Source organism: Melospiza melodia, unplaced genomic scaffold, assembly GCF_035770615.1.
Source record: "Melospiza melodia melodia isolate bMelMel2 unplaced genomic scaffold, bMelMel2.pri scaffold_349, whole genome shotgun sequence".
In the NCBI taxonomy this organism is placed as follows: Eukaryota; Metazoa; Chordata; class Aves; order Passeriformes; family Passerellidae; genus Melospiza; species Melospiza melodia.
In genome coordinates, this window is record NW_026948669.1 from 1 (window position 1) to 27264 (window position 27264).

A 27264-nucleotide genomic window follows, 5' to 3' on the forward strand; every position below is an offset into this window, starting at 1 on the left:
TGTTCCCCAGTGTCCAGGAGGTGTTTTTGGGGTTCCCTAAATTGTGGTTACCCCTTTTGGGATCCCTTTTTGGGGTTCCCCAAGGTTTGGATCCTTTTCGAGGTGATCCCATGGGGTGCCTTTGGGATTTTCCCTTTCGGGTCGGTTTTTGGGGGGTCCCTGTGTGGGTTTTGGGGTGTCCCAGTGTCTGTGGGGTGTTTTTGGGGTTCCCTAAATTGTGGTTACCCCTTTTTGGGATCCTTTTTTGGGGTTCCCCAAGGTTTGGGTAGTTTTCGAGGTGATCCCATGGGGTGCCTTTGGGATTTTCCTTTCGGGTTGGTTTTTGGGGGGGTCCCTGTCTGGATTTGGGGTGTCCCAGTGTCCAGGAGGTGTTTTTGGGGTTCCCTGAATTGTGGTTACCCCTTTTGGGATCCTTTTTTGGGGTTCCCCAAGGTTTGGATCCTTTTCGAGGCGATCCCATGTGGCGCCTTTGGGATTTTCCCTTTCGGGTCGGTTTTTGGGGGTCCCTGTGTGGGTTTTGGGGTGTCCCAGTGTCCGTGGGGTGTTTTTGGGGTGCCCCAGGTCCGGGATGACGTGCAGCGCCTGCACCCCTGCTTGCTGAGCTTCCACAGCCTCCCGAGCCCGAGCGCGGCTACAACCTGCAGATGTCGGGGGAGACCCTCAAGTAAGGGGGGGCACGGGGAATTTGGGGATCCCCCTCTTTGGGGAACCCCCGAGGAAGGGGAGGGGGGTTTGGGGAGGAATCACCCCCAAACTGAGGGGGTTTGGGGTTCCCTCAGAGCCTGGGGGTGGTTTTGGGGTCACCTCAGATAGGGGGGACTTGGGGGGGTTTTGGGGTCACCCCTCATGTCAGACTGGGGGGACTTTGGGGGACCTGGGGGGGATTTTTGGGGTTCTGATGGTTTTGGGGTGACCCCTAACCTCAGGCTGGGGGGATTTTGGGGGTTTTGGGGTTCAGATGGTTTTGGGGTGACCCCACAACTCAGACTGGGGGCATTTTGGGGGGCTTTGGGGTTCAGGTGGTTTTGGGGTCACCCCTCCCCTCACACTGGGGGACTGGGGGGATTTTTGGGGTTCAGGTGGTTTTGGGGTCCCTCCTCACCTCAGACTTGGGGGGGACTTTGGAGGATTTTGGGGTTCCCCACTTTGGGGTGTATCCCCAAAACAGGCTGGGATTTTTGGGGTCCCCCCTTCTCCGGAGCCCCCTGGAGCTGGGGGTGCTGGGTTTGGGTTTTGAGGAGGGGTCTGCGATTTGGGGGTGCTGATTCTCGGGGTGTCCCCAGGACGCTGCTGGCCCTGGGCTGCCACGTGGGGATGGCGGACGAGAAGGCCGAGGAGAACCTGAAGAAAATCAAACTGCCCAAAACGTGGGTTTGGGGGCTCCCACTTTGGGGGGGCTGAAAGGGATTGAGGGTCCCACTTTGGGGGGGCTCAGAGGGGCTGCGGGGGTCCCAGTTTGGGAGGACTGGGAGGGATTGGGGGTCCCAGTTTGGGGGGGGTCTCTGTAGGGGGATCCCAGTTTGAGGTTCCAGTTTGGGGTCCATTAAAGAAAGTCCCAGTTTGGAGATGTGCCAGTTTGGGAGTCGCAGTTTTGGGGTGCTGTAGAAGCTTCTGGGGGGTCTTTATGGGGGTCCCCATGGGTTGAGGGGGTCCCCCAGGTGTGTCCCCCCCATTCCCACCGTGTCCAACAGGTCAAGGTTGGGTTGGGATGTCCCCGTTGAGTTGGGATGTCCCCGTTGAGTTGGGACATCCCAGTTTGGAGACCATGGAGGAGATTTGGGGTCTCCATGGCTGGGGGCAGTTCTGGGGGTCCCAGGGTGGTCCCACAGGTGTGTCCCCCTCTGCCCAGGTACACCATGTCCAGCAGGTAAAGGTTGTGTTGGGATGTCTCAGTTGATTTGGGATATCTCAGTTTGGTGACCACTGAGGACGTTTGGGGTCCCCATTGGTGGGGACAGTTCTGGGGGTCCCGGGGTGGTCCCACAGGTGTCCCACAGGTGTGTCCCCCTGCCCAGGTACACCACGTCCAGCGGGTGAAGGGGTCAAGGTTGGGTTGGGATGTCCCAGTTTGGAGACCATTGAAGTTTGCTGGGTTCTCCGTGGGTTGGGGGTCCCGGGGTGCCCGTGGGGTCCCACAGGTGTGTCCCCCTGCCCAGGTACACCATGTCCAGCGGGTAAAGGGCTCAAGGTTGATTTGGGATATCTCAGTTTGGTGACCATTGAGGACGTTTGGGGTCCCCATTGGTGGGGACAGTTCTGGGGGTCCCGGGGCGGTTCCACAGGTGTCCCACAGGTGTGTCCCCCTGCCCAGGTACACCACGTCCAGCGGGTAAAGGGCTCAAGGTTGGGTTGGGATGTCCCAGTTTGGAGACCATTGAAGTTTGCTGGGTTCTCCGTGGGTTGGGGGTCCCGGGGTGCCCCGTGGGGGTCCCACAGGTGTGTCCCCCCCCCGCCCAGGTACACCATGTCCAACGGGTACAAGCCGGCCCCGCTGGACCTGTCGCACGTGCGGCTGACGCCGGCCCAGCTGACCCTGGTCGATCGCCTGGCCGAGAACGGCCACAACGTCTGGGCCCGGGACCGCGTGCAGCAGGGCTGGACCTACAGCACCACGCAGGTGGGGACCCTGGGGACACGCTGGGGACACGCTGGGGACAGCACCGAGGGACCCCCGCCCGCCCCTGACCCACCCAAACCCTCCCATGGACACCCCAAAACCCCCTCGGCCCTGTGGTGTCGCTGTCCTGCGTCCCCACGGCCGTGTCCCCGTGTCCCCACACCTCTGGGGGTGTCCCCATGTCCCCACGGCCGTGTCCCCGTGTCCCCACACCTCTGGGGGTGTCCCCATGCCCCTGAGCCTGGTGTCCCCATGGCCATGTCCCCGTGTCCCCACACCTCTGGGGGTGTCCCCATGCCCCTGAGCCCGGTGTCCCCATGTCCCCACACCTCTGGGGGCGTCCCCATGTCCCCATGGCCGTGTCCTCATGTCCCCACATCTGTGGGGGTGTCCCCATGTCCTCATAGCCCCAAGCCTGGTGTCCCCATGTCCCCATGCCTCTGGGAGTGTCTCTACTCCCCTGAGCTCGATGTCCTCATGGCTGTGTCCCCATGTCCCCACATCCCAAGCTCGCTGTCCCCATGTCCCCATGGCTGTGTCCCCATATCCCCACATCCCAAGTCCCTTTGTCCCCATGGCCGTGTCCCCATATCCCCACATCCCAAGCCCTGTGTCCCCATGTCCCCATGGCCGTGTCCCCACGCTGTCCCCACATCCCAAGCTCGCTGTCCCCGTGTCCCCATGGCCGTGTCCCCCTGTCCCCACGCTGTCCCCACATCCGTGTCCCCATGGCCATGGGGACACGTCCCCCCGTGTCCCCATGGCCGTGTCCCCATATCCCTACGCTGTCCCTGTGTCCCCATGTCCCCACGCTGTCCCCACGGCGGTGTCCCCATATCCCTACGCTGTCCCCATGGCCGTGTCCCCATGTCCCCACACTGTCCCCATGGCCATGTCCCTGTGTCCCCACGCTGTCCCCACGGCGGTGTCCCCATGTCCCCACGCTGTCCCCGTGTCCCAGGACATCAAGAACAAGCGGAACCCCCGGCTGGTGCCCTACAACCTGCTGGACGAGGGCACCAAGGCCACCAACCGCGAGAGCCTGTGCCAGGCCGTGCGCACCCTGCTGGGCTACGGCTACAACATCGAGCCCCCCGACCAGGAGACGCGTGAGTGGGGGGCTCGGGGACCCCTGGGGACACCCGGGGGCGTTTGGGGACCTTTGGCAGCTGGTGGGGCCGTTTGGGTGCCGTTTCTGGGGTCTCCGTGTCCCGTTTTGGGGTGCCGACCCCTCTGTCTCCCCCAGCCTCACACGGTGTCCCCTTGAGGGGTCCCAGCAGCCCTGGGCTGCAGCTCTTGATGCCGTTTGGGTGCCGTTTTTGGGGTTCCATATCCCGTTTTTGGGGCTCTCTGGGTGCTATTTGGGTGCCATTTTTGGGGTGCTGACCCCCCGTGTCCCCCCCAGCCTCACAGGGTGCAGTTCCCGGGGGTCCCCGCGCCCCCCGGCCGCGGCTGTTCCGCGCAGAGCGGGGCTCTCTGTGTCCCATTTCTGGGGCTCCCTGGGTGCTGTTTTTGGGGTTCCATGTCCCATTTTCGGGGTGCTGACCCCCCGTGTCCCCCCCAGCCTCACAGGGGGCAGTTCCCGGGGGTCCCCGCGCCCCCCGGCCGCGGCTGTTCCGCGCAGAGCGGGGCTCTCTGTGTCCCATTTCTGGGGCTCCCTGGGTGCTGTTTTGGGGGTTCCGTGTCCCATTTTCAGGGTGCTGATCCCCCGTGTCCCCCCCAGCCTCACAGGGGGCAGTTCCCGGGGGTCCCCGCGCCCCCCGGCCGCGGCTGTTCCGTGCAGATCGGGGCTCTCTGTGTCCCATTTTTGGGGCTCTCTGGGTGCTGTTTTGGGGGTTCCGTGTCCCATTTTCAGGGTGCTGACCCCCCGTGTCCCCCCCAGCCTCACAGGGTGCAGTTCCCGGGGGTCCCCGCGCCCCCCGGCCGCGGCTGTTCCGCGCAGATCGGGGCTCGGCCGTGCGCAGCGGCCGCTGGTACTTCGAGTTCCAGGCGGTGACGGCCGGGGAGATGCGCGTGGGCTGGGCCCGGCCCGGGCTGAGACCCGACACCGAGCTGGGCGCCGACGACATGGCCTTCGTCTTCAACGGGCACCGGGTGAGCCTGGGGACAGCCCTGGGGACAGCCATGGGGACATTGGGGACAGGCAGGGACAGCCAGGGAGATGCCGTGGCCTTCGTCTTCAACGGGCACCGGGTGAGCCTGGGGACACACTGAGGGGACACAGGGGACAGGCAGGGACACAGGGGATACGGGGGACACGTGGGGACAGGCAGGGACAGCCAGGGAGATGCCATGGCCTTCGTCTTCAACGGGCACCGGGTGAGCCTGGGGACAGCCCTGGGGACAGCCCTGGGGACATTGGGGACAGGCAGGGACAGCCAGGGAGATGCCATGGCCTTCGTCTTCAACGGGCACCGGGTGAGCCTGGGGACATGGGGACATGGAGGGACAGGCAGGGACGCAGGGGACACATGGGCTGGGAATGGCCGGGGCTCAGACCTGACACCGAGCTGGGCGCCGACGACATGGCCTTCGTCTTCAACGGGCACCGGGTGAGCCTGGGGACAGCCCTGGGGACATGGAGGGACAGGCAGGGACGCAGGGGACACATGGGCTGGGCATGGCCGGGGCTCAGACCCGACACCGAGCTGGGCGCCGACGACATGGCCTTCGTCTTCAACGGGCACCGGGTGAGCCTGGGGACAGCCCTGGGGACAGCCATGGGGACATTGGGGACAGGCAGGGACAGCCAGGGAGATGCCGTGGCCTTCGTCTTCAACGGGCACCGGGTGAGCCTGGGGACAGGCAGGGACAGCCAGGGAGATGCCATGGCCTTCGTCTTCAATGGGCACCGGGTGAGCCTGGGGACACACTGAGGGGACACAGGGGACAGGCAGGGACACAGGGGATACGGGGGACACGTGGGGACAGGCAGGGACAGCCAGGGAGATGCCATGGCCTTCATCTTCAACGGGCACCGGGTGAGCCTGGGGACAGCCCTGGGGACAGCCCTGGGGACATTGGGGACAGGCAGGGACATGTGGGGACAGGCAGGGAATGGACAGCCAGGGAGATGCCATGGCCTTCGTCTTCAACGGGCACCGGGTGAGCACAGTGACACACTGAGGGGACATGGGGGGACAGGCAGGGACAGGCTGGGACATGTGGGGACACACAGAACCTACCTGTGACATGGGGGGGGACACATGGGGACACTCAGGGACACAGGGGACATGCGGAGCCTGCTGGGGACATGAGGGACACGGGGGACACCCGGGGACAGGGGACACTCAGGGACACCCAGAGCCTGTTTGGGACATATGGTGACACCTGGTGACATGGAGGCACACTCAGGGATACGTGGGGACAGGTGGGGACATGAGGGGACACTTGCAGACACACAGAACCTGCTTGGGACACAGGGACATGTGGAGACACTCAGGGACACTCAGGGACACGTGGGGACATGGGGGGACACATGGCGACACTTGGGGACCTGCAGGAACACTCAGGGACACATAGGGACACTCATGGGGACACGCAGAACCAGCATGGGACACTTGGGGACCCCCAGAGTCCCCCTGGGTTCCACTGTCACCTTCTGGGACCCCCTGGTGTCCCCAGTGTCCCCAGGCCCAGCGGTGGCACGTCGGGGGCGAGTCCTTTGGGTGCCCCTGGCAGGCCGGGGACATTGTGACCCCCTGATGTCCCTGGTGTCCCCGATGTCCCTGTGACCCCCTGGTGTCCCCAGTGTCCCCAGGCCCAGCGGTGGCACGTTGGTGGCGAGTCCTTCGGGCGCCCCTGGCAGGCCGGGGACGTCGTGGGTCCCTGTGACCCCTGGTGTCCCCTGTGTGACTCTGGTGTCCCCGGTGTCCCCAGGCCCAGCGGTGGCACGTCGGTGGCGAGTCCTTCGGGCGCCCCTGGCAGGCCGGGGACGTCGTGGGTCCCTGTGACCCCTGGTGTCCCCTGTGTGACTCTGGTGTCCCCAATGTCCCCAGGCCCAGCGGTGGCACGTCGGTGGCGAGTCCTTCGGGCGCCCCTGGCAGGCCGGGGACGTCGTGGGCTGCCTCATCGACCTGGGCGAGTGCCACATGAGCTTCACCCTCAACGGGGAGGTGCTGATCGGGGACGGCGGCTCCGAGGTGGCCTTCAGGGACTTCGAGGTGGCCGACGGTGAGAGGGGGGACACCGGGCCTGGTGACAGCCCCACGGTGTCACCTGGGGCTGGGGGAGGAGGGGGAGTGGGGCTGGGGGCTCTGGGTGGGTGTCTGGGGGTGCCAGGGGTGGGTCTGGGGCAACAAGAATGGGTCAGGGGGATTCAGGAAGGGGTCTGGGGGAACCAGGAATGGGTGTGGAGGCAGCAGAAAGGGGTCTGGGGGTACCAGGGATGGGTCTGGGGACTCTGGGATGGGTGTGGAGGCAGCACAAAGGAGTCTGGGGGAACCAGGAATGGGTCTGGGGACTCTGGGATGGGTCTGGAGGCAGCACAAAGGAGTCTGGGGGAACCAGGAATGGGTCTAGGGTTGGGTCTGGGGGTTTCAGAAATGGGTCTCAGGGCACCAGGGATGGGTCTGGGGGTTCAGGGATGGGTCTGGGGGCAGCAAAAAGGGGTCTGGGGGAACCAGGAATGGGTCTGGGGGGCTCTGGGATGGGTCTAGGGGCTTCAGAAATGGGTCTGAGGGCACCAGGGATGGGTCTGGGTGTTCAGGGATGGGTCTGGGGGTTCAGGGATGGGAATGGGGGCAGCAGAAATGGGTCTGAGGGCTCTGGGATGGGTGTGGAGGCAGCAGAAATGGGTCTGGGGGCATCAGGAATGGGTCTGAGGGCTCTGGGATGGGTGTGGAGGCAGCAGAAATGGGTCTGGGGGAACCAGGAATGGGTCTGGGGGCTCTGGGATGGGTCTGGAGGCAGCACAAAGGAGTCTGGGGGAACCAGGAATGGGTCTAGGGTTGGGTCTGGGGGCTTCAGAAATGGGTCTGGGGTACCAGGAATGGCTCTGGGGTGGATCTGGGTGCTCCAGGAATGAGTCTGGGGGCTCTGGGGTGGGTCTGGGGTCTCATTGCTGACCCCCCCGTGCCCCCCAGGCTTTGTGCCCGTGTGCAGCCTGGGGCTGGGCCAGGAGGGGCACCTGAACCTGGGCCAGGGGGATCCAGGAATGGGTCTGGGGGCTCTGGGGATGGGTGGGGGTCTCAGCCCTGACCCCCCGTGCCCCCCAGGCTTTGTGCCCGTGTGCAGCCTGGGGCTGGGCCAGGAGGGGCACCTGAACCTGGGCCAGGACGTTGGCACCCTGCGCTACTTCGGCATCTGCGGCCTCCAGGAGGGCTACGAGCCCTTCGCCATCAACATGAAACGGCCAATCGCCCTGTGGTTCAGCCACAGCCTGCCCCAGTTCATCCCCGTGCCCCCCGAGCACCCCCAGCTCGAGGTGAGGGCTGGGCAGGGGTCTCTGGGGGGGTTTGGGGCAGGTTTGGGGTCCCCATCGCCCTGTGGTTCAGCCACAGCCTGCCCCAGTTCATCCCTGTGCCCCCCGAGCATCCCCAGCTCGAGGTGAGGGGGATTTTGGGGGGGTTTTGGGGGGGTTTGGGGTCTCTGGTTCAGCCACAGCCTGCCCCAGTTCATCCCTGTGCCCCCCGAGCACCCCCAGCTCGAGGTGAGGGGGATTTGGGGGGGTTTTGGGGGGATTTGGGGTCTCCGAGGGGCATTCAGGGTATTAAGGGGGTCCCTGAAAGTCCCCAAATGTCCCCAAAATGGGTGGGAATCCCCATCCCAAGGGGATTCCCCATTTCTGGGTGTCCCCAAAACAGGGTGAAGTGTCCCCAAAGTGGGGTGAAGTGTCCCCAAAATGCTGTGGCAGCCACCCCTAGGGAATTCCTCATCTCTCAGTGTCCCCAGAATGAGGTGAAGCGTTCCCAAAATGAAGTGTCCCAAACAGGGTGAAATATCCCCAAAATCGGGTCCCACCCATCCCTGGGGGGTTCCCTGTCCCTGAAGTGTCCCTAAAACTGGGTGAAGCGTCCCCAAAACGAGGTGAAGTTCCCCCAAAACTGGGTCCCACCTATCCCTAAGGGGTTCCCTGTCCCTAAGTGTCCCTAAAATGAGGTGAAGCATCCCCAAACAGGGTGAAGTGTCCCCAGAATGGGGAGAAGTGTCCCCAAAACGGGGTGAAGTGTCCCCAAAATGGGGTGACATCCTTCCCTAGGGGATTCCCTATCTCTGAGTGTCCCCAAAATGAGGTGAAGTGTCCCCAAAACGAGGTGAAGTGTCCCCAAAATGAGGTGAAGCATCTCCAAAATGAGATTAAGTGCCCCCAAAACAGGGTGAAGTGTCCCCAAAACAGGGTGAAGTGTCCCCAAAACGAGGTGAAGTGTCCCCAAAACGGGGTGAAGTGTCTCCAAAATGAGATTAAGTGCCCCCAAAACGGGGTGAAGTGTCTCCAAAATGAGATGAAGTGTCCCCAAACCCTGGTGAAGCATCTCCAGAATGAGATGAAGTGTCCCCAAAACAGGGTGAAGTACCCCAAAACGAGGGGAAGTGTCCCCAAACAAGGTGAAATGGTGACCCTAAAGGTGACCCTAAACCGGGTCCCACCCATCCCTGGGCATTAACTGTCCCTGAGTGTCCCCAGAACAGGGTGAAATGCTCCCATAATGAAATGAAGCGTCCCCAAAACCGGGTGACATGTCCCCAGACCGAGGTGAAGTTCCCCCAAAACCGCGTCCCACCATCCCCGCGGTGCCCCCGGTGCCACCCTCTTCGCCGTGCCCGCAGGTGACCCGCCTGGACGGCACCGTGGACACCCCTCCGTGCCTCCGCCTGTCGCACCGCAGCTCCGGGACGCCCGCGGCCCCGCCGGAGCTGCTGTTCCTGCGGCTGAGCCTGCCCGTGCAGTTCCACGGCACGTTCCGCTGCACGCCCGGCGCCACGCCGCTGCCGCAGGCGCCGCCCCCGGAGCCCCCCGAGGAGGCGAGCGCGGAGCCGCTGTCCGAGTTCGAGCGGCTGCGGCGCTCGGCCGGGCCCCGCAGCGCCGAGGGCGACGAGGGAGCCGAGAAGGGAGCGCCGGGGGCGGCGCCCGGGGCTGCTGCCGGTGCTGCCGGTGCCGCCGGTGCCGCGTCCCGGGAGCCGCCGCGGGGAGAGAACGAGAAGGACGCGACCACCGAGAAGAGCAAGACCAGGAGGGGGTGAGCGGGGTGGGGGGTTCCCCAGTATTGGTGGGGGGCTGCAAAAGGGGGTGCATGGGGTGGGGATCCCCAATACTGGTGGGGGGCTGCAAAAGGGGGGGTCCCCAATACTGGTGGGGGGCTGCAAAAGGGGGGTCCCCAATATTGCTGGGGGGCTGCAAAAGGGGGTGCATGGGGTGGGGGGTCCCCAATATTGGTGGGGGGCTGCAAAAGGGGGCTGCGTGGGGTGGGGGGTCCCCAATATTGGTGGGGGGCTGCAAAAGGGGGGTCCCCAATATTGCTGAGAGGCTGCAAAAGGGGGATCCCCAATATTCCTGAGGGGTACCAGGGGGACTAGCAAAAGGGGGTGGGGGGCAGCCAAAAGGGGTCCCCAATATTGCTGGGGGGCAGTAAAAGGGGGTGCATGGGGTGGGGGGTCCCCAGTATTGCTGGGGGCCAGTAAAAGGGTGGGGGGCAGCAAAAAGGGGGGTCCCCAATATTGCTGGGGGGCAGTAAAAGGGTGGGGGGCAGCAAAAAGGGGGGTCCCCAATATTCCTGAGGTTCCCCAAAAAGGGGTGGGGGGCAGCAAAAGGGGGTGGCAGCCACTGCTGGGGGGTCCCCAATAACCCTGGGGACCAGCAAAAGGGGGTGAAACTCACCCCTAGGGGATCCCCAGTCTGTGGGGTGGCAGCCATGGCTGGGGGGTCCCCAAATCCTGAGGGTCCCCAAAAGGGGCTGACACCCATCCCTGGGGGGTCCCTGAGCATCCCCAGTCTGGCAGTTAAGGGGTGTTGTTGGGGGGGTTCCCTGGGGGTCTTTGGGGGTCCCTGCGGGTCTCCAGAACGGGGTGACCCCCCCCGGTGCCCCCCAGGTTCCTGTTCAAGGGCCGGAAGACGCCGTTCGCGCCCCCCCCCGCGCCCCCTCCCGTGCCCAGGCTGGAGGAGGACGTGGTGCCCGACGAGCGCGACGACCCCGAGGTCATCATGAACACCACCACGGTATGGACCCCAAAAACACCCGAAATACCCCAAAAACCTCCCCAAAACCCCAAATCCCCCAAACCCTGAGGTCATCATGAACACCACCACGGTATGGACCCCAAAAACACCCCCAAAACCTCCCAGAACCCCAAATCCCCCAGCCCCCGAGGTCATCATGAACACCACCACGGTATGGACCCCAAAAACACCCCCAAAACCTCCCACAACCCCAAATCCCCCAGCCCCCGAGGTCATCATGAACACCACCACGGTATGGACCCCAAAAACACCCAAAATACCCCCAAAAACCCCCCCAAAACCCCCAGAACCCCAAATCCCCCAGACCCCGAGGTCATCATGAACACCACCACAGTATGGGACCCCTGAGATCCCCCCAAAACACCCTGTCCTCATGTCCCCTGAACCTGTGGCTGTCCCTGACACTGTCCCCATGTCCCTGACACTGTCCCCATGTCCCTTGTCCCCAGTACTACTACTTGGTGCAGCTGTTTGTGGGGCAGTGCCTGGGTGGGCTGGGTCACCTGTCCCTGTCCCCATGTCCCCATGTCCCTGTGTCTGTCCCTGACACTGTCCCCATGTCCCTTGTCCCCAGTACTATTACTCGGTGCGGCTGTTTGCGGGCCAGGAGCCGGGCAGTGCCTGGGTGGGCTGGGTCACCTGTCCCTGTCCCCATGTCCCCGTGTCCCCATGTCTGTCCCTGTCCCTGTGTCCCCGTGTCTGTCCCTGACCCTGTCCCTTGTCCCCAGTACTATTACTCGGTGCGGCTGTTTGCGGGCCAGGAGCCGGGCAGTGCCTGGGTGGGCTGGGTCACCTGTCCCTGTCCCCATGTCCCCGTGTCCCCATGTCTGTCCCTGTCCCTGTGTCCCCGTGTCTGTCCCTGACCCTGTCCCTTGTCCCCAGTACTATTACTCGGTGCGGCTGTTTGCGGGCCAGGAGCCGGGCAGTGCCTGGGTGGGCTGGGTCACCCCCCATTTCCACCAGCACGACCCCGATTTCGAGCTGAGCCGCGTGCGCAGCGTCACCGTCACCATGGGCGACGACCGCGGCAACGTGCACGACAGGTACCCCACGGGGACCCCAAAAAAACGCCAGAGAGACCCCAAATGGGACCCCAAAGACACCCCAAAAGGGAGCCCGAAATGGGACCGCAAACTGGATTCCAAATAGCATCCCAGAGAGACCCCAAATGGGACCCCAAAGAGACCCCAGATGCGATCCCAAAGAGACCCCAGAGAGACCCCAAAAGGGACCACAAAGAGACCCCAAATGGGTCCCCAGATGCGATCCCAAAGGGATCCCAAATTGCATCCCAAATTCAACCCTAACAAGACCCCAAAAGGGACCCCTAAATGGGACCCTGAACTGGATCCCAAAGAGACCCCAAATGGGATCCCAAAGAGACCCCAAAAGGGGATTCCCAAACAGGATGCCAGGTGGGATCCCAAAGGGACCCCAAAGAGACCCCTAAATGGGACCCCAAGTGGGATCCCAAAGAGACTCCTAAGAGACCAAGGGACCCCAAAAGGGACCCCTAAACAGGATCCTAAATGGGACCCCAAATGGGACCCTCAAACAGGATCCCAAAGGGACCCCAAACAGGATCCTGAAATTGGACCCTCTAATGGGACCCCAAACAGGACCCTGAAATTGGCCCCCCAAATGGGACCCCAGAGAGATCCCAAAGTGGGACCCCTAACGGGTCAGCTGCCCCATGGTTTGGAGGCATTTCTGGGGGGTTCTCACCCCTTTTTTCCCCCTTAGCATCAAGCGCAGCAACTGCCCCATGGTCTGGGGGTTAAATAGGGGAGGGGTCCATGGTCTTGGGGGTATTTTTGGGGGGTTTTTGGGGTCTCACCCCCTTTTCCCCCCCAGCATCAAGCGCAGCAACTGCCCCATGGTCTGGGGTTATTTTGGAGAGATTTTGGGGTATTTTTGGGGGGGTCTGGGGGGGGTCTCACCCCATTTTTCTCCCCCAGCATCAAGCGCAGCAACTGCTACATGGTGTGGGGGTATTTTGAGGGAGTTTTGGGGTATTTTGGGGGGATTTTTTGGGGGTCTCACCCCCTTTTTCTCCCCAGCATCAAGCGTAGCAACTGCCCCATGGTCTGGGGTTATTCTGGGGAGGTTTTGGGATATTTTGGGGAGGTTTTGGAGTATTTTGGGGGGTCTCACCCCCCTTTTTCCCCCCAGCATCAAGCGCAGCAACTGCTACATGGTGTGGGGGGGGGAGTTTGCGACCCCCACCCAGCAGGCCAGGGTGTCCCACACTGACCTGGTCATCGGCTGCCTGGTGGACCTGGCCACGGGGCTCATGACCTTCACGGCCAACGGCAAAGAGATCAACACCTTCTTCCAGGTGAGCTGGGACCCCTCCCCTGAACCCCCCCCAGCTGAGGTTTGGGGGTCCAAGCCCACCCCGGGGGTCTCACAGCAGCGTGGTGCCCACAGGTGGAGCCCAACACCAAACTGTTCCCGGCGGTGTTCGTGCAGCCCACCACCCAAAATGTGCTCCAGTTTGAGCTGGGCAAGCTCAAGGTGAGGAATGGGACCCCCAGCAGGTGGGTGGTGGGGGATGAGACCCCCGAGACCCCCCAAAAACCCCACAAAACCTCCTGAGACCACCTCTGCACTCCAAAACCCCCAAACCCCAAGGTCATCATGAACAAAATCACAGTACAAGACCCCTGAGACCCCCCCAAAATCCCCCAAAATCCAAATCCCCCCCAAACCCCAAGGTCATCGTTCTGGGGGGGTTATTGAGGATGGGAAGGCGCTGGGGGACAACTGGGAGCACTGGTGAGGTGACTCAGGAGCTGCCAGGTGGAACAAGGAGAGCTTTGGGGCCGATCTTTGGGGTCTGCAGGGCGACCCAAGAGGAACTCAGTGCTGAGGGTCTTTGGGGTCCCCCTGACACTGAGCTCGTCATGAACCCCACCATGGTACAGGACCCCTGAGAGCCCCAAAACCCCAGGTCATCATGAACCCCACCATGGTACAGGACCCCTGAGACCCCCCCTAAACCCTCAGGTCATCATGAGCACCACCACATACAGAACCCCTGAGACCCCTCCAAAATCCCCCAAACCCCAGGATCATCATGAACCCCACCATGGTACAGGACCCCTGAGAGCCCCCAGAACCCCCCAAACCCCGAGATCATCGTTTATTGAGGATGGGAAGGGACTGGGAGACAACTGGGAGCACTGGTGAGGTGACTCAGGAGCTGCCAGGTGGAACAAGGAGAGCTCTGGGGCCGATCTTTGGGCTCTGCAGGGTGACCCCAGAGGATCTGGGTGCCGAGGGTCCCCCTGACACCCCCGTGTCCCCCCCAGAACATCATGCCCATCTCGGCGGCCATGTTCAGCAGCGAGAGGCAGAACCCGGCGCCGCAGTGCCCGCCCAGGCTAGTGATCCAGCACCTGACCCCGGTCACCTGGAGCCGCATGCCCACCGAGTACCTGGCCGTGGAGAGCGCCCGGCTGGGCGAGCGCCAGGGCTGGGCCGTGGAGTGCTCCGAGCCCCTGCAGATGATGGCCCTGCACATCCCCGAGGAGGACAGGTGCGTGGGGACACCCCTCAGGGACATCCAGGGACACCCCTCAGGGACACCCCTCAGGGACACCCCTCAGGGACATCCAGGGACACCCCTCAGGGACACCAAACGGGACCCCTAAATGGGATCCCAAAGAAATCCCAAATGGGACCCCAAATTGGACCCCAAATAGGGCAACTGCCCCATGGTCTAGAGGTTAAATAGGGGAGGGGTCCATGGTCTGGGGGCGTTTTTGCACATCCCCGAGGAGGACAGGTGGGGACATCCCTCAGGGACACCCCTCAGGGACACCAAATGGCGCTCCTAAATGGGATCCCAAAGAAATCCCAAATGGGACCCCAAATTGGACCCCAAATAGGGCAACTGCCCCATGGTCTGGGGGTATTTTGGGGGGGGTTTGGGGGTCTCATCCCCTTTTCTCCCCCAAGATCAAGCACAGCAGCTGCCCCATGGTCTGGAGGTTAAATAGGGGAGGGGTCCATGGTCTGGGGGGGTTTTGGCACATCCCCGAGGAGGACAGGTGGGGACATCCCTCAGGGACACCTCCAGGGACACCCCCAGGGACACCCCCAGGGACACCCAGCTTCGTGAGGTTCTGTCCCATGGGGTCCCAGCCCCAGGACACCTTGGGTTCTGACCCTGAAAGTGTCATCCCCAGGAGACTGTGGGGTCCATCCCAAAAATCCCAGCCCCAGAAGATCGTGGGGTCCCATCCCAAAAGTCCCAGCCCCAGGAGACCTTGGGGTTCCATCTGAGGGGGACACGGGGTCCTGTCCCCTGGGGTCCCATCCCCCGGGGTCCCAGCCATGGGAGACCTTGGGGTCCCCATCCCAAGGGTCTCATCTCCAGGAGACCTTGGGGTCTCACCTCAAAAGTGCCATCCCCAGGAGATTGTGGGGTCTCATGCCCAGGGTGCCATCCTTAGGAGACCTTGGGGTCTCACCCCAAAAGTGCCATCCCCAGAAGAACTTGGGGTTTCATCCCCAGGAGAGCTTGGGGTCTCATCCAGGGGTCCCACCCCATGTCCCCATTCCCTTTCCCCTCATTCCCCACCCCCCTAGGGGTCCCACCCTGTGTTCCCCCATTCCCCTGTCCCCCCAAGGGTCCCACCCCATATCCCCCCATTCCCCTGTCCCCCCAAGGGTCCCACCCTGTGTCCCCCCATTCCCCTGTGCCCCCAAGGGTCCCACCCCATATCCCACCATTCCCCTGTCCCCCCAAGGGTCCCACCCCATGTCCCCCCATTCCCCTGTCCCCCCAAGGGTCCCACCCTGTGTCCCCCCATTCCCCTGTCCCCCCAAGGGTCCCACCCTGTGTCCCCCCATTCCCCTGTCCCCCCATTCCCCACCCTGTGTCCCCCCATTCCCCACCCCCCTAGGGGCCCTACTCTGTGTCTCCCCATACCCTGTCCTCCCAGGGCTCCCACCCCGTGTGCCCCCCACCCCAACCCCCACGTGCCCCCCAGGTGCATCGACATCCTGGAGCTGTGGGAGCGCGAGGACCTGCTGCAGTTCCAGTGCCACACGCTGCGCCTCTACTGCGCCGTGTGCGCGCTGGGCAACAACCGCGTGGCGCACGCGCTGTGCAGCCACGTGGACCAGGCCCAGCTGCTCTTCGCCATCGAGAGCCCCGAGCTGCCGGGCCCCCTGCGCGCCGGCTACTACGACCTGCTGCTGGCCATGCACCTGGACGCGGCGCAGCGCGCCCGCTCCTCCATGAGCGCCGAGTTCATCGTGCCCATCACCGAGGCCACGCGCGCCATCGCGCTCTTCCCCGACGGAGGCCGCTGCCCGGGACCCCCGGGCGTGGGGCCCAGCGCCTGCTTGAGACCCCAGCCCCATTTCTCGGAGCCGTGCTTTATCCGGGCCGGGGGCGGCGGAGGGCGGGCGCCGCTCAGCCCGGCCATCCCTCTGGACGAGCTGGGGGCCAAGGCCATGCGCATGCTGGCCGAGGCCGTGGCCGGAGGGGGTCCCCACGCCCGGGACCCCGTGGGGGGCAGCGTGGAGTTCCAGTTGGTGCCGGTGCTCAAACTGGTGTCGGCGCTGCTGGCCGTGGGAGCGCTGGGCGACGACGACGTGCGGCGAGTGCTGCGCATGATCGAGCCCCGCGTGTTCGGCGAGGGACGGCGGGAGGAAGGAGAGGAGGAGGAGAAGGAGGAGGAGGGGGTGAAGGCCATCGAGGCTGGCGAGGAGGAGGAGGAGGATGAGGAAGCGAGGAGGAAAAAGGCCGTGGAGACTGGAGAGCTGGAGGAGGAGGAGGAGGAGGAAGAGGAGGAGGAGGGAGTGAGGAGGAGGAAGGCCATCGAGGCTGGAGAGCTGCAGGCGGAGGAGGAGGATGAGGAGGAGGCCAGGAGGACGAAGGCCATTGAGGCTGGGGAGGTGCAGGAGGAGGAGGAGGAGAAGGAGGAAGAGGAAGAGCTGGAGGAGGGGCTGCTGCAGATGAAGCTGCCGGAGTCGGTCAAGCTGCAGGTGAGGGAGGGGACAGGGGTGGGGGGTTTGTGTCCCCTCGCTGTCCCCTCTCTGTGTCCACCTCATGTCCCCTCCCTGGGCTCTCCTTCCTGGTGTCCTTGTCCCCTCCCCAGGGTGCCTGCCCCAGTGATGTCCTAGGGTCCCCATCCCCATGGTGTCCCCAGTGACCCCCATATCCCTGATGTCCCCATGTCCCTGATGTTCCTGACATCCCTGATGTCCCTCATGTCCCTAATGTCCCTGTGTCCCCGATGTCCCCAATGTCCCGATGTCCCTGTGTCCCCACAGATGTGCCACCTGCTGCAGCACCTGTGCGAGTGGGAGCTGCAGCACCGCGTGGAGGTCCCTGTGTCCCCAATGTCCCCAATGCCCCAATGTCCCTGACATGCCCATATCCCTGATGTCCCCATGTCCCTGACATCCCCTGATGTCCCCATGTCCCCACAGATGTGCCACCTGCTGCAGCACCTGTGCGAGCGGGAGCTGCAGCACCCTGTGTCCCCAGTGTCCCCGATGTCCCCAGTGTCCCCGTGTCCCTGCAGATGTGCCACCTGCTGCAGCACCAGGTGGAGGTCCCTGTGTCCCCAATGTCCCTATGTCCCCAATGTCCCTGTGTCCCCGCAGATGTGCCACCTGCTGCAGCACCTGTGCGAGCGGGAGCTGCAGCACCGCGTCGAGGCCATCGTGGCGTTCTCGGAGCGCCACGTGCAGCGGCTGCAGCGGGACCAGCGGCGCCGCTACGGGCGCCTCATGCGCGCCCTGACCATGTCAGCGGCAGAGACCGCCCGGCGCACCCGCGAGTTCCGCTCGCCCCCGCAGGAACAGGTGGGGACAGAGTGGGGACAGTGCAGGGACAGGGCGGGGACAGAGTGGGGACAGTGCAGGGACAGTGCGGGGACAGAGTGAGGGCAGAATGGGGACAGAGTGGTGACACTGCAGGGACAGGATGGAGACAGAGTGGGGACAGTGTGGGGACAACATGGGGACAGTATGGGGACAGAGTGAGGGTAGGATGGGGGCAGAGTGGGGACAGCGTGGGGACAACATGGGGACAGTATGGGGACAGAGTGAAGGTAGGATGGGGGCAGAGTGGGGACAGCGTGGGGACAACATGGGGACAGTATGGGGACAGAGTGAAGGTAGGATGGGGGCAGAGTGGGGACAGAGGGAGGGCAGAGCGGGGACAGGGTGGGAACAGAGTGAGGACAGAGTGGGGACACTGCAGGGACAGCGTGGGGACAGAGTGAGGGCAGAATGGGGACAGGGTGGGGACACAGCAGGCACAGAGTAGGGGCAGAGCAAGGACAAGGTGAGGACAGAGCGGGGACAAAATGGGGACAGAATGGGGGCAAAGCAGGGACAGGGGGACAGCATGGGGGTGGCATGGGGACACTGCAGGGACAGCGTGGGGACGCAGCTTAGGGTGGGAGAACGGGGATGTGCATGGAGACACCTTGGGGACACTGCTGGGGACGTGGCCTTGGCTGGGATGTGCATGGGGACATGTGAGGGAACTGTGGGAACGGGGAAATTTGGTGGGGACACGTGGGGCACACAGGGAGGGATGTTCAGGGATGGCCCCGTGACCTGGTGTCCCCCTGTGTCCCCGTGTCCCCAGATCAACATGCTGATGCAGTACAAGGGAGGGGCTGAGGATGAGGAGTGTCCCGTGCCTGGGGACATCCGGGACGAGCTGCTGGACTTCCACAATGACCTGCTGGCCCACTGCGGTGAGGGGGGGACAGGGACACCCCCTGGGCCTGGAGACACCCCCTGGGCTTGGGGACACCCTCAGGGCTTGGGGACACCCCCTCTGGGGTGTGGGGACACCCCCTGGGCTTGGGGACACCCCCTGGGCTTGGGGACAATATCCAGAGGTTTGGGGACACCCCCTGGACTTGGGGACACCCCCTTGGGCTTGGGGACGACCCCTCTGGGGTGTGGGGACACACCCCTGGGCTTGGGACACCCCCTGGGCTTGGGGACTCCCCTCTGGGCTTGGGGACACCCTCTGGGCTTGGGGACACCCTCTCTGGGTGTGGGGACACCCCCAGGGTGTGGGGACACCCCCAGTTGAACTGGGATCTCCCCATTGGAACTGGGACCCCCATTTTGGGGCCCCAGAGACCCCCGGGAACACAGGGACTCCATCCATGGATCCTGAGCCCCCTCCTTGGGGACATGGGGACAAAGGGACACCCCTGTGACCCCCCCCATGTGCCCCAGGCATCGAGCTGACGGAGGAGGAAGAGGAGGAGGAGGAGGAGACGTCGCTGCGGCAGCGGCTGCTGGGGCTGGTGCAGAAGGTGGTGGGGGTCCGGGGCCCCCCCAAGGAGGAGGAGACGCCCCCCGAGGAGCCCCCGGTGCCCAGTGAGGAGGGGACAGGGGGTTGGGGACAGGGACACTCGGCTGGGTCTGGGACGTGGCCGAGGTGGCATTGGGGTGACACACGAGGTGTCCCCAAGGAGTTGGCCAAGGTGTCCTCAAGGTGACACACAAGGTGTCCCCAAGGAGTTGGCCAAGGTGTCCCCAAGGTGCCAACCAAGATGTCACCAGGATACAGCCAACCTGTCACCAAGGTGCTGGCCAAGATGTCCCCAAGGTGGCAGCGCTGCAGGAGCTCATCTGGCAGACCACGGGCACGGGAGTCACTGTGTCCCCAGTGTCCCCATTGTCCCCGATATCCCCAATGTCCCTGCTGTCCCCAATGTCCCCAGTGTACCCAGTGTCCCCAGTGTCCCCCGGCACGCTGCATGATCTGATCTCTCAGACCATGGGCACAGGAATCACTGTGTCCCCAATGTCCCCAATGTCCCTGCTGTCCCCAATGTCCCCAATGTCCCTGCTGTCCCCAGGCACGCTGCAGGAGCTGATCTCAGACCATGGTGCACTGGGTCACTGTGTCCCCATTGTCCCCAATGTCCCCAATGTCCCCAGGCACGCTGCAGGAGCTGATCTCGCAGACCATGGTGCACTGGGCACAGTAATCACTGTCTCCCCATTGTCCCCAATGTCCCTGTTTGTCCCCAATGTCCCCAGGCACGCTGCAGGAGCTGATCTCGCAGACCATGGTGCCCTGGGTCACTGTGTCCCCAATGTCCCCAATGTCCCCATTGTCCCCAGGCACGCTGCAGGAGCTGATCTCGCAGACCATGGTGCACTGGGCGCAGGAGTCACTGTGTCCCCAATGTCCCTGATACCCCCAATGTCCCTGCTGTCCCCAATGTCCCCATTGTCCCCCATGTCCCTGTTTGTCCCCATCCCCAGGCACGCTGCAGGAGCTGATCTCGCAGACCATGGTGCACTGGGTCACTGTGTCCCCAATGTCCCCATTGTCCCCAATGTCCCCATTGTCCCCAGGCACGCTGCAGGAGCTGATCTCGCAGACCATGGTGCACTGGGTCACTGTGTCCCCATTGTCCCCAATGTCCCCGTTGTCCCCAGGCACGCTGCAGGAGCTGATCTCGCAGACCATGGTGCACTGGGCGCAGGAGTCACTGTGTCCCCAATGTCCCTGATACCCCCAATGTCCCTGCTGTCCCCAATGTCCCCATTGTCCCCCATGTCCCTGTTTGTCCCCATCCCCAGGCACGCTGCAGGAGCTGATCTCGCAGACCATGGTGCACTGGGCGCAGGAGTCGTTCATCCAGAGCCCGGCGCTGGTGCGCGCCATGTTCAGCCTGCTGCACCGGCAGTACGACGCGCTGGGCGAGCTGGGCCGGGCGCTGCCCAAGGCCTACGCCATCAGCGCCACCTCGGTGCCCGACACCACGGCCCTGCTCGAGTGCCTGGGCCAGATCCGCTCGCTGCTCATCGTGCAGATGGGCCCCGAGGAGGAGAACCTCATGATCCAGAGCATCGGGTGCGTGGGAGCCCCTGGGTCACCCTGCGTCCTGTCTGGGTCACCCTGTGTCCCCTTGTGTCCTGTCTGGGTCACCTTGTGTCCTCCTGTGTCCTATCTGGGTCACCCTGTGTCTCCTTGTGTCCTCCTTGTGTCCTCTCTGTGTCACCCTGTGTCCTCTCTGGGTCACCCTGTGTCCTCTGTAGGTCCTCTTTGTGTCCCCTGTGTCCTTCCTGTGTTCCCGTGTCCTCCTGTGTCCCCTTGTGTCCTCTCTCGGTCACCCTGGGTCACCTGTGTCCTTCTTTGTGTCCACCCTGTGTCCCTTTGTGTCCTTCTTGTGTCCTCTGTCCTCCTGTGTCCCCCTGTGTCCCCATCCAGGCACCCTGAGAACCCCCCAAACCCCCCAAATCTGCCCCTGAACACCCCATAACCCCCCCAACCCCCCCAAATCTGCCCCTGAACACCCCATAACCCCCTCCCTGACCCCCAAATCTGTGCCCCCCCAGGAACATCATGAACAACAAGGTGTTCTACCAGCACCCCAACCTGATGCGGGCCCTGGGCATGCACGAGACGGTGATGCAGGTGATGGTCAGCGTGCTGGGCGGTGGCGAGTCCAAGGTGAGCCCCCCCCGCCCTTGGGTGCCCCCCTGGGGACCCCCTGGAGCTGCCCTGACCCCCCCGGTGCCCCCCAGGAGATCCGGTTCCCCAAGATGGTGACCAACTGCTGCCGCTTCCTCTGCTACTTCTGCCGCATCAGCCGCCAGAACCAGCGCTCCATGTTTGACCACCTGGGCTACCTGCTGGAGAACAGCGGCATCGGCCTGGGTGAGACACCCCAAAACCCCTCTGGGACCCCCCTGTGTCCCCAGTGCCACCCCCTGTCCCGTCCCTGTCACCCCTGTTCCCTCTGTGTCCCCCCCACCTGGACTACCTGCTGGAGAGCAGCGGCGTCGGCCTGGGTGAGACACCCCAAAACCCCCCTGAGATCCCCAAAACCCTCCTGGGATCCTCCTGTGTCCCCTTTGTGTCCCCTCTGTCCCCTCCAGTCCTCTTGGGGGTCCTTTAGGACACCTTGAGGGGAGGTCTCTGCCCCCCACTCTGTCCCTGTTGTCCCCAAGCACACCTTGAAGGGGGGGGGGGGGGGTCCTCTGTCCCCCGGTGTCCCCTGACCTCCCTGTCCCCATTGTCCCCAAGCGCACCTTGAGGAGGGGTCTCTGTCCCCAGTGTCCCCTGACCTCCCTGTCCCCATTGTCCCCAAGGCATGCAGGGCTCCACCCCTCTGGACGTGGCGGCCGCCTCCGTCATCGACAACAACGAGCTGGCCCTGGCCCTCAAGGAGCAGGACCTGGAGAAGGTGGGGACAGCCCTGTGTCACCTCTATGTCACCTCTGTGTCCCCTGTGTCCCCTGGGGCAGGTGGTGACGTACCTGGTGGGCTGCAGAGCTGCCCCATGCTGCTGTACCCCAAAACCCCCTGTGTCCCCTCATGTCCCCCTGTGTCCCCATGTCACCTGATATCCCCAGTGTCCCCTGGGGCAGGTGGTGACGTACCTGGCGAGCTGTGGGCTGCAGAGCTGCCCCATGCTGCTGTACCCCAAAACCCCCTGTGTCCCCTCATGTCCCCCTGTGTCTCCATGTCCCCTGATTTTCCCTGGTGTCCCCTGGGGCAGGTGGTGACGTACCTGGCGAGCTGTGGGCTGCAGAGCTGCCCCATGCTGCTGGCCAAGGGTTACCCCGACATCGGCTGGAACCCCTGCGGGGGTGAGAAGTACCTGGACTTCCTGCGCTTCGCCGTCTTCGTCAACGGTGAGACACCTCAGGTGGCCCTCAGGTGTCCCTCAGGTGTCCCCAAGTCCCCTCAAGGGGGTCCCTGTGTCACCCCTATGCCCCTCATGGCAGCACTATCTGGATTTCCTGTGCTTTGCCATCTTTGTCACTGGTGAGAGACCCCCAGGTGTCCCTCAGGTGTCCCTGTGTCCCCTCATGGGACCTCCCAGGTGTCCCCCTGTCCCCTCCTGTGGGTCTGTGTTTTGGGGGGTCCCTTTTAGGGGTCCCTGTGAGTTGTGGGGTCCCGTTCCTGCAGGGGAGAGCGTGGAGGAGAACCCAGATTGAGGTTCTCAGTTGGGTTCTCTGGGACTCCCTGTGCTGGGGGTTTTGGGGTTCCCTGTTTTAGGGCTTTTAGGGTTCCCTGTTTTGGGGGTTTTAGGGTTCACTGTTTTAGGGGTTTTTTGGGTTTGTGTTTTGGGAATTCTGGGGTGTCCCTGTGACTTTTGGGGTCCCATTCCCCAGGGGAGAGCGTGGAGGAGAACGCCAACGTGGTGGTGCGGCTGCTGATCCGGCGTCCCGAGTGCTTCGGGCCGGCGCTGCGGGGCGAGGGCGGCTCGGGGCTGCTGGCCGCCATCCAGGACGCCCTGAGCATCGCCCAGGACCCCGCCCGGGACGGGCCCAGCGGCCGCAGGGAGAGGAGGCCGTGAGCACTGGGAGTGGGATTGGGATTGGGATTGGGTGGGACTGGAATGGGGACCCTGCCCAGGACGGGCCCAGCGGCCGCAGGGAGAGGAGGCCGTGAGCACTGGGAGTGGGATTGGGATTGGGATTGGGATTGGGTGGGACTGGAATGGGGACCCCACCTGGGATGGGCCCAGTGGCCGCCGGGAGAGGAGGCCGTGAGCATTGGGAGTGGGATTGGGATTGGGATTGGAATTGGGATTGGGATGGTGGACCCCGCCCGGGACGGGCCCAGCGGCCGCAGGGAGAGGAGGCCGTGAGCAGTGGGCGTGGGATTGGGATTGGGGTTGGGATTGGGATTGGGATTGAGTGGGGTTGGGAATGGGAATGGGGTTGGGAATGGGAATGGGATTGGGATGGGGACCCCACCCGTGACAGGCCCAGCGGCCACAGGGAGAGGAGGCCATGAGCACCAGAAGTGGGATTGGGGTTGGAGTTGGGATTGGGTGGGGTTGGGAATGGAATTAGGAATGGGATTGGGATTGGGAATGGGGAACGGGAATGGGTGGGAATGGGATTGGAAATGGGATTGGATGGGGTTGGGAATGGGAATGGGAATGAGACTGGGAATGGGATTGGGTGGGGTTGGTAATGGAATTGGGATCAGGAATGGGGTTGGGGTGAGGATGAGGGTGAGGATGAGGATGGTGATGTGATGTCCGTAATGAGAAGTGAAGTGAGGCTGAAGACAGAACAGAGAGGGCATCAAGCCGTGAACAGGAGGATGAGGATGGGCTGGAATGGGGTGGGGTGAAGATGACAATACTGGGATGGCCTGGGGGACCCCACGGTGACCCCCTGACCCCTCAGACCCCCCGTTCCCCCCAGGTTCGGGCCCGAGGAGCCCCCCGAGGAGAACCGGGTGCACCTGGGCCACGCCATCATGTCCTTCTACGCCGCCCTCATCGACCTGCTGGGCCGCTGCGCCCCCGAGATGCACGTACGGACCTGGGGGCTTTGGGGGGACTCAGGGGGGTCCTGGGGGGTCAGGACTCGGAGTGTGACCCCCCCCTCCCCCTGTGTGACCCCCACAGCTGATCCAGGCGGGAAAGGGGGAGGCCCTGCGGATCCGGGCCATCCTGCGCTCGCTCGTCCCGCTCGAGGACCTGGTGGGGATCATCAGCCTCCCCCTGCAGATCCCGGCGCTGGGAAAAGGTGGGGAGGGGTCCCCAAACCTGTGGGGGTCACTGGGATGGGGGACACCCCAATATGTGGGGATTGGGATGGGGGACACCCCAAAATGTGGGGACTGGGGTGGTGGTCATCAGCCTTGGCGGCTATTTGTGGAGTTTTGGGGTGCCCTGAATTTTGGGGTCCCACAGATGGGAATGTGGTGGGACCACGTTATGGTCACCAGCCAGGCTGGGGGGCTCTGGGGACACCAGGATTTGGGGGATTTCGGGCTGTTTTAGGATTTGGGGCTGTTTGGGGAATTTTGGGGTGCTCTGAGTTTTGGGGTCCCGCAGATGGGAACGTGGTGGAGCCCCGCATGGCCGCCAGCTTTGTCCCCGAGCACAAGGCGCCCATGGTGCTGTTCCTGGACCGTGTTTATGGGGTGCAGAACCAGGAGTTCCTGCTCCACGTGCTGGAAGTGGGGTTCCTGCCCGACATGCGCGCGGCCGCCTCGCTGGACACGGTGAGGGGCACCCCAAAACCCCCCGGGGCTCCCCAAAACTCCCTGCAGGGTTCATTGGGCCTGCAGCAGGGCCTGTTCCCTCCTGGGCATCTGGGATCCCCCAAATGTTCCCCATGGGATGGATGTGGAGTCCCCCAAATCTTCCATATGAGATGGATTTGGGATACCCCAATCTTCCCTGTTTGACCCCCCAAATCTTCCATATGAGATGGATTTGGGGTCACCCCAATCTTCCCTGTTTGATCCCCCAGATTTCCTCCATAGGATGGATTTGGGGTCACCCCAACCTTCCCTGTTTGACCCCCCAAATCTTCCATATGGGACAGGTGTGGGGTCCCCCAAATCTCTCCTATGAGATGGATTTGGGGTCACCCCAATCTTCCCTGTTTGATCCCCCAAATCTCCCCCATGGGATGGATTTGGGGTCACCCAAAATCTTCCCTATTTGATCCCCCAAATATTCCCAGTGGGATGGATTTGGGATCATCCAAATCTTCCCTGTTTGACCCCCCCGAATCTCCTCTATGGGATGGTTTTGGGTCACCCCAACCTTCCCTGTTTGATCCCCCAAATCTCCTCTATTGGAGACATCCCCAAATTCCCCCCATGGCATGGATTTGGGGTCACCCCAATCTTCCCTGTCTGACCCCCCAAATCTCCCCCACGGGACACATCCCCAAACTCCCTCCATGGGACCCCTCTGTCCCCTGTCCCCTCAGGGTGTGTCCCCACGCCGTGACCCCCCCATGTCCCCCCCAGGCCACGTTCAGCCCCAGATCTCCTCTATGGGACACATCCCCAAACTCCCCCATGGGACCCCTCTGTCCCCTGTCCCCTCAGGGTGTGTCCCCCCCAGGCCACATTCAGCCCCACATCTCCTCTATGGGACACATCCGCAAACTCCCTCATGGGACACCTGTGTCCCATGTCCCCAGGTCCTCTCAGGGTGTGTCCCCACGCCGTGACCCCCCTGGTGTCCCCCCCAGGCCACGTTCAGCCCCAGATCTCCCCACAGGACACATCCCCAAACTCCCCCATGGGACCCCTCTGTCCCCAGGTGCCCTCAGGGTGTGTCCCCACCCCGTGACCCCACCATGTCCCCCCCAGGCCACGTTCAGCACGACGGAGATGGCGCTGGCGCTGAACCGGTACCTGTGCCTGGCGGTGATGCCGCTCATCACCAAGTGCGCGCCGCTCTTCGCGGGCACTGAGCACCGCGCCATCATGGTGGACTCCATGCTGCACACCATCTACCGCCTGTCGCGCGGCCGCGCCCTCACCAAGGCCCAGCGCGACGCCATCGAGGAGTGCCTCATGGCCCTCTGCAGGTGGGACCCCAAACGGGCACCAAAATGGCACCGTGGGCCCCGGGGGTTGGCGTCTGGCACCAAAAGCAGCCCAACTCTTGTGGGGAACCCAACCGCCAAGGTCAACCCAACCGCCAGGGTCTGCTCAACTGCCATGGTGGATCTAATCCCCATGGTCAACCCAACCGCCATGGCCAACCCAACCCCCCTGGTCAGCCCAACTCTTGTGGGGAACCCAACCGCCATGGCCAACCCAACCCCCCTGGTCAGCCCAACTCTTGTGGGGAACCCAACCGCCATGGCCAACCCAACTGCTATGCCCCACCCAACCACCATGGCCAACCCAACCCAACCGCCATGGTCAGCCCAATCCCGATGGTCAGCCCAACCACCATGATCAACCAAACTCTCATTGCTGACCCAACCACCATGGCCAGCCCAACCACCATGGTCAACCCAACCACCATGGCCAGCTTAACCCCCCTGGTCACCCCAACTCTTGTGGGGAACCCAACCACCATGGTCAACCCAACCCAACCGCCATGGCCAACTCAACAGTCATGGTCAACCCAACTGGCATGGCCAACCCAACCATGATGGCCAACTCAACTGCCATGGTCAACTCAACTGCAGTGGTAAACTCAGCCCAACCCAACTGCCATGGCCAGCCCAGCCACCATGGTCCACCCAATCTCCATGGTCAGCTCTACCACCATGGTCAACCCAACTCTCATCGCCAACCCAACCACCATAGTCAAGTCAACTCTTATGGCCAACCCAACTGCCATGACCAGCTCAACCACCATGGTCCACCCAGTCTCCATGGTCAACTCAACCACCATGGTCAGCCCAACCGCCCAGGCCAACTCAGCTGCTATGGCCTACCCAACCACCATGGTAAACCCAACTCTCAAGGCCAGCCCAACCCTCTTGGTCAACTCAACTGCCATGGCCAAGCCAATCCCACAGCCAGCCAATCACGGTGTCCCTTCCTGAGGTCCAGCATGACCCCACCGAGTGTCTCATGGTGAACCCCCAGACCCCCCTGACCCCCCCTTTCCCCCCCAGGTACATCCGCCCCTCGATGCTGCAGCACCTCCTGCGCCGCCTCGTCTTCGACGTGCCCATCCTCAACGAGTTCGCCAAGATGCCCCTCAAGGTGAGCCCCGGGGGT

General features: G+C 63.4%; 1 protein-coding gene across 1 annotated transcript in view; it reads left to right on the top strand.

The window, feature by feature from the left end:
- Positions 1-539: 539 nt before the first annotated feature.
- LOC134434331 (ryanodine receptor 1-like) overlaps positions 540-27264 on the top strand; it is a gene marked incomplete at its 3' end in the record, with an annotated part of 62401 nt that continues 35676 nt past the window's right edge. Inside the window, 29 exon segments of the mRNA XM_063183005.1 lie at positions 540-664; positions 1284-1367; positions 2458-2617; positions 3579-3726; positions 4182-4279; positions 4508-4711; positions 6616-6790; positions 7834-8042; positions 9386-9795; positions 10646-10772; positions 11676-11836; positions 12966-13131; positions 13224-13310; positions 14108-14334; positions 15794-16796; positions 17421-17621; positions 18415-18526; positions 19023-19166; positions 20385-20658; positions 21144-21258; positions 21333-21465; positions 21900-21994; positions 22310-22445; positions 22929-23109; positions 23976-24087; positions 24182-24302; positions 24614-24783; positions 25891-26111; positions 27159-27249. Coding sequence (XP_063039075.1) covers positions 645-664; positions 1284-1367; positions 2458-2617; positions 3579-3726; positions 4182-4279; positions 4508-4711; positions 6616-6790; positions 7834-8042; positions 9386-9795; positions 10646-10772; positions 11676-11836; positions 12966-13131; positions 13224-13310; positions 14108-14334; positions 15794-16796; positions 17421-17621; positions 18415-18526; positions 19023-19166; positions 20385-20658; positions 21144-21258; positions 21333-21465; positions 21900-21994; positions 22310-22445; positions 22929-23109; positions 23976-24087; positions 24182-24302; positions 24614-24783; positions 25891-26111; positions 27159-27249 — 5385 coding nt within the window.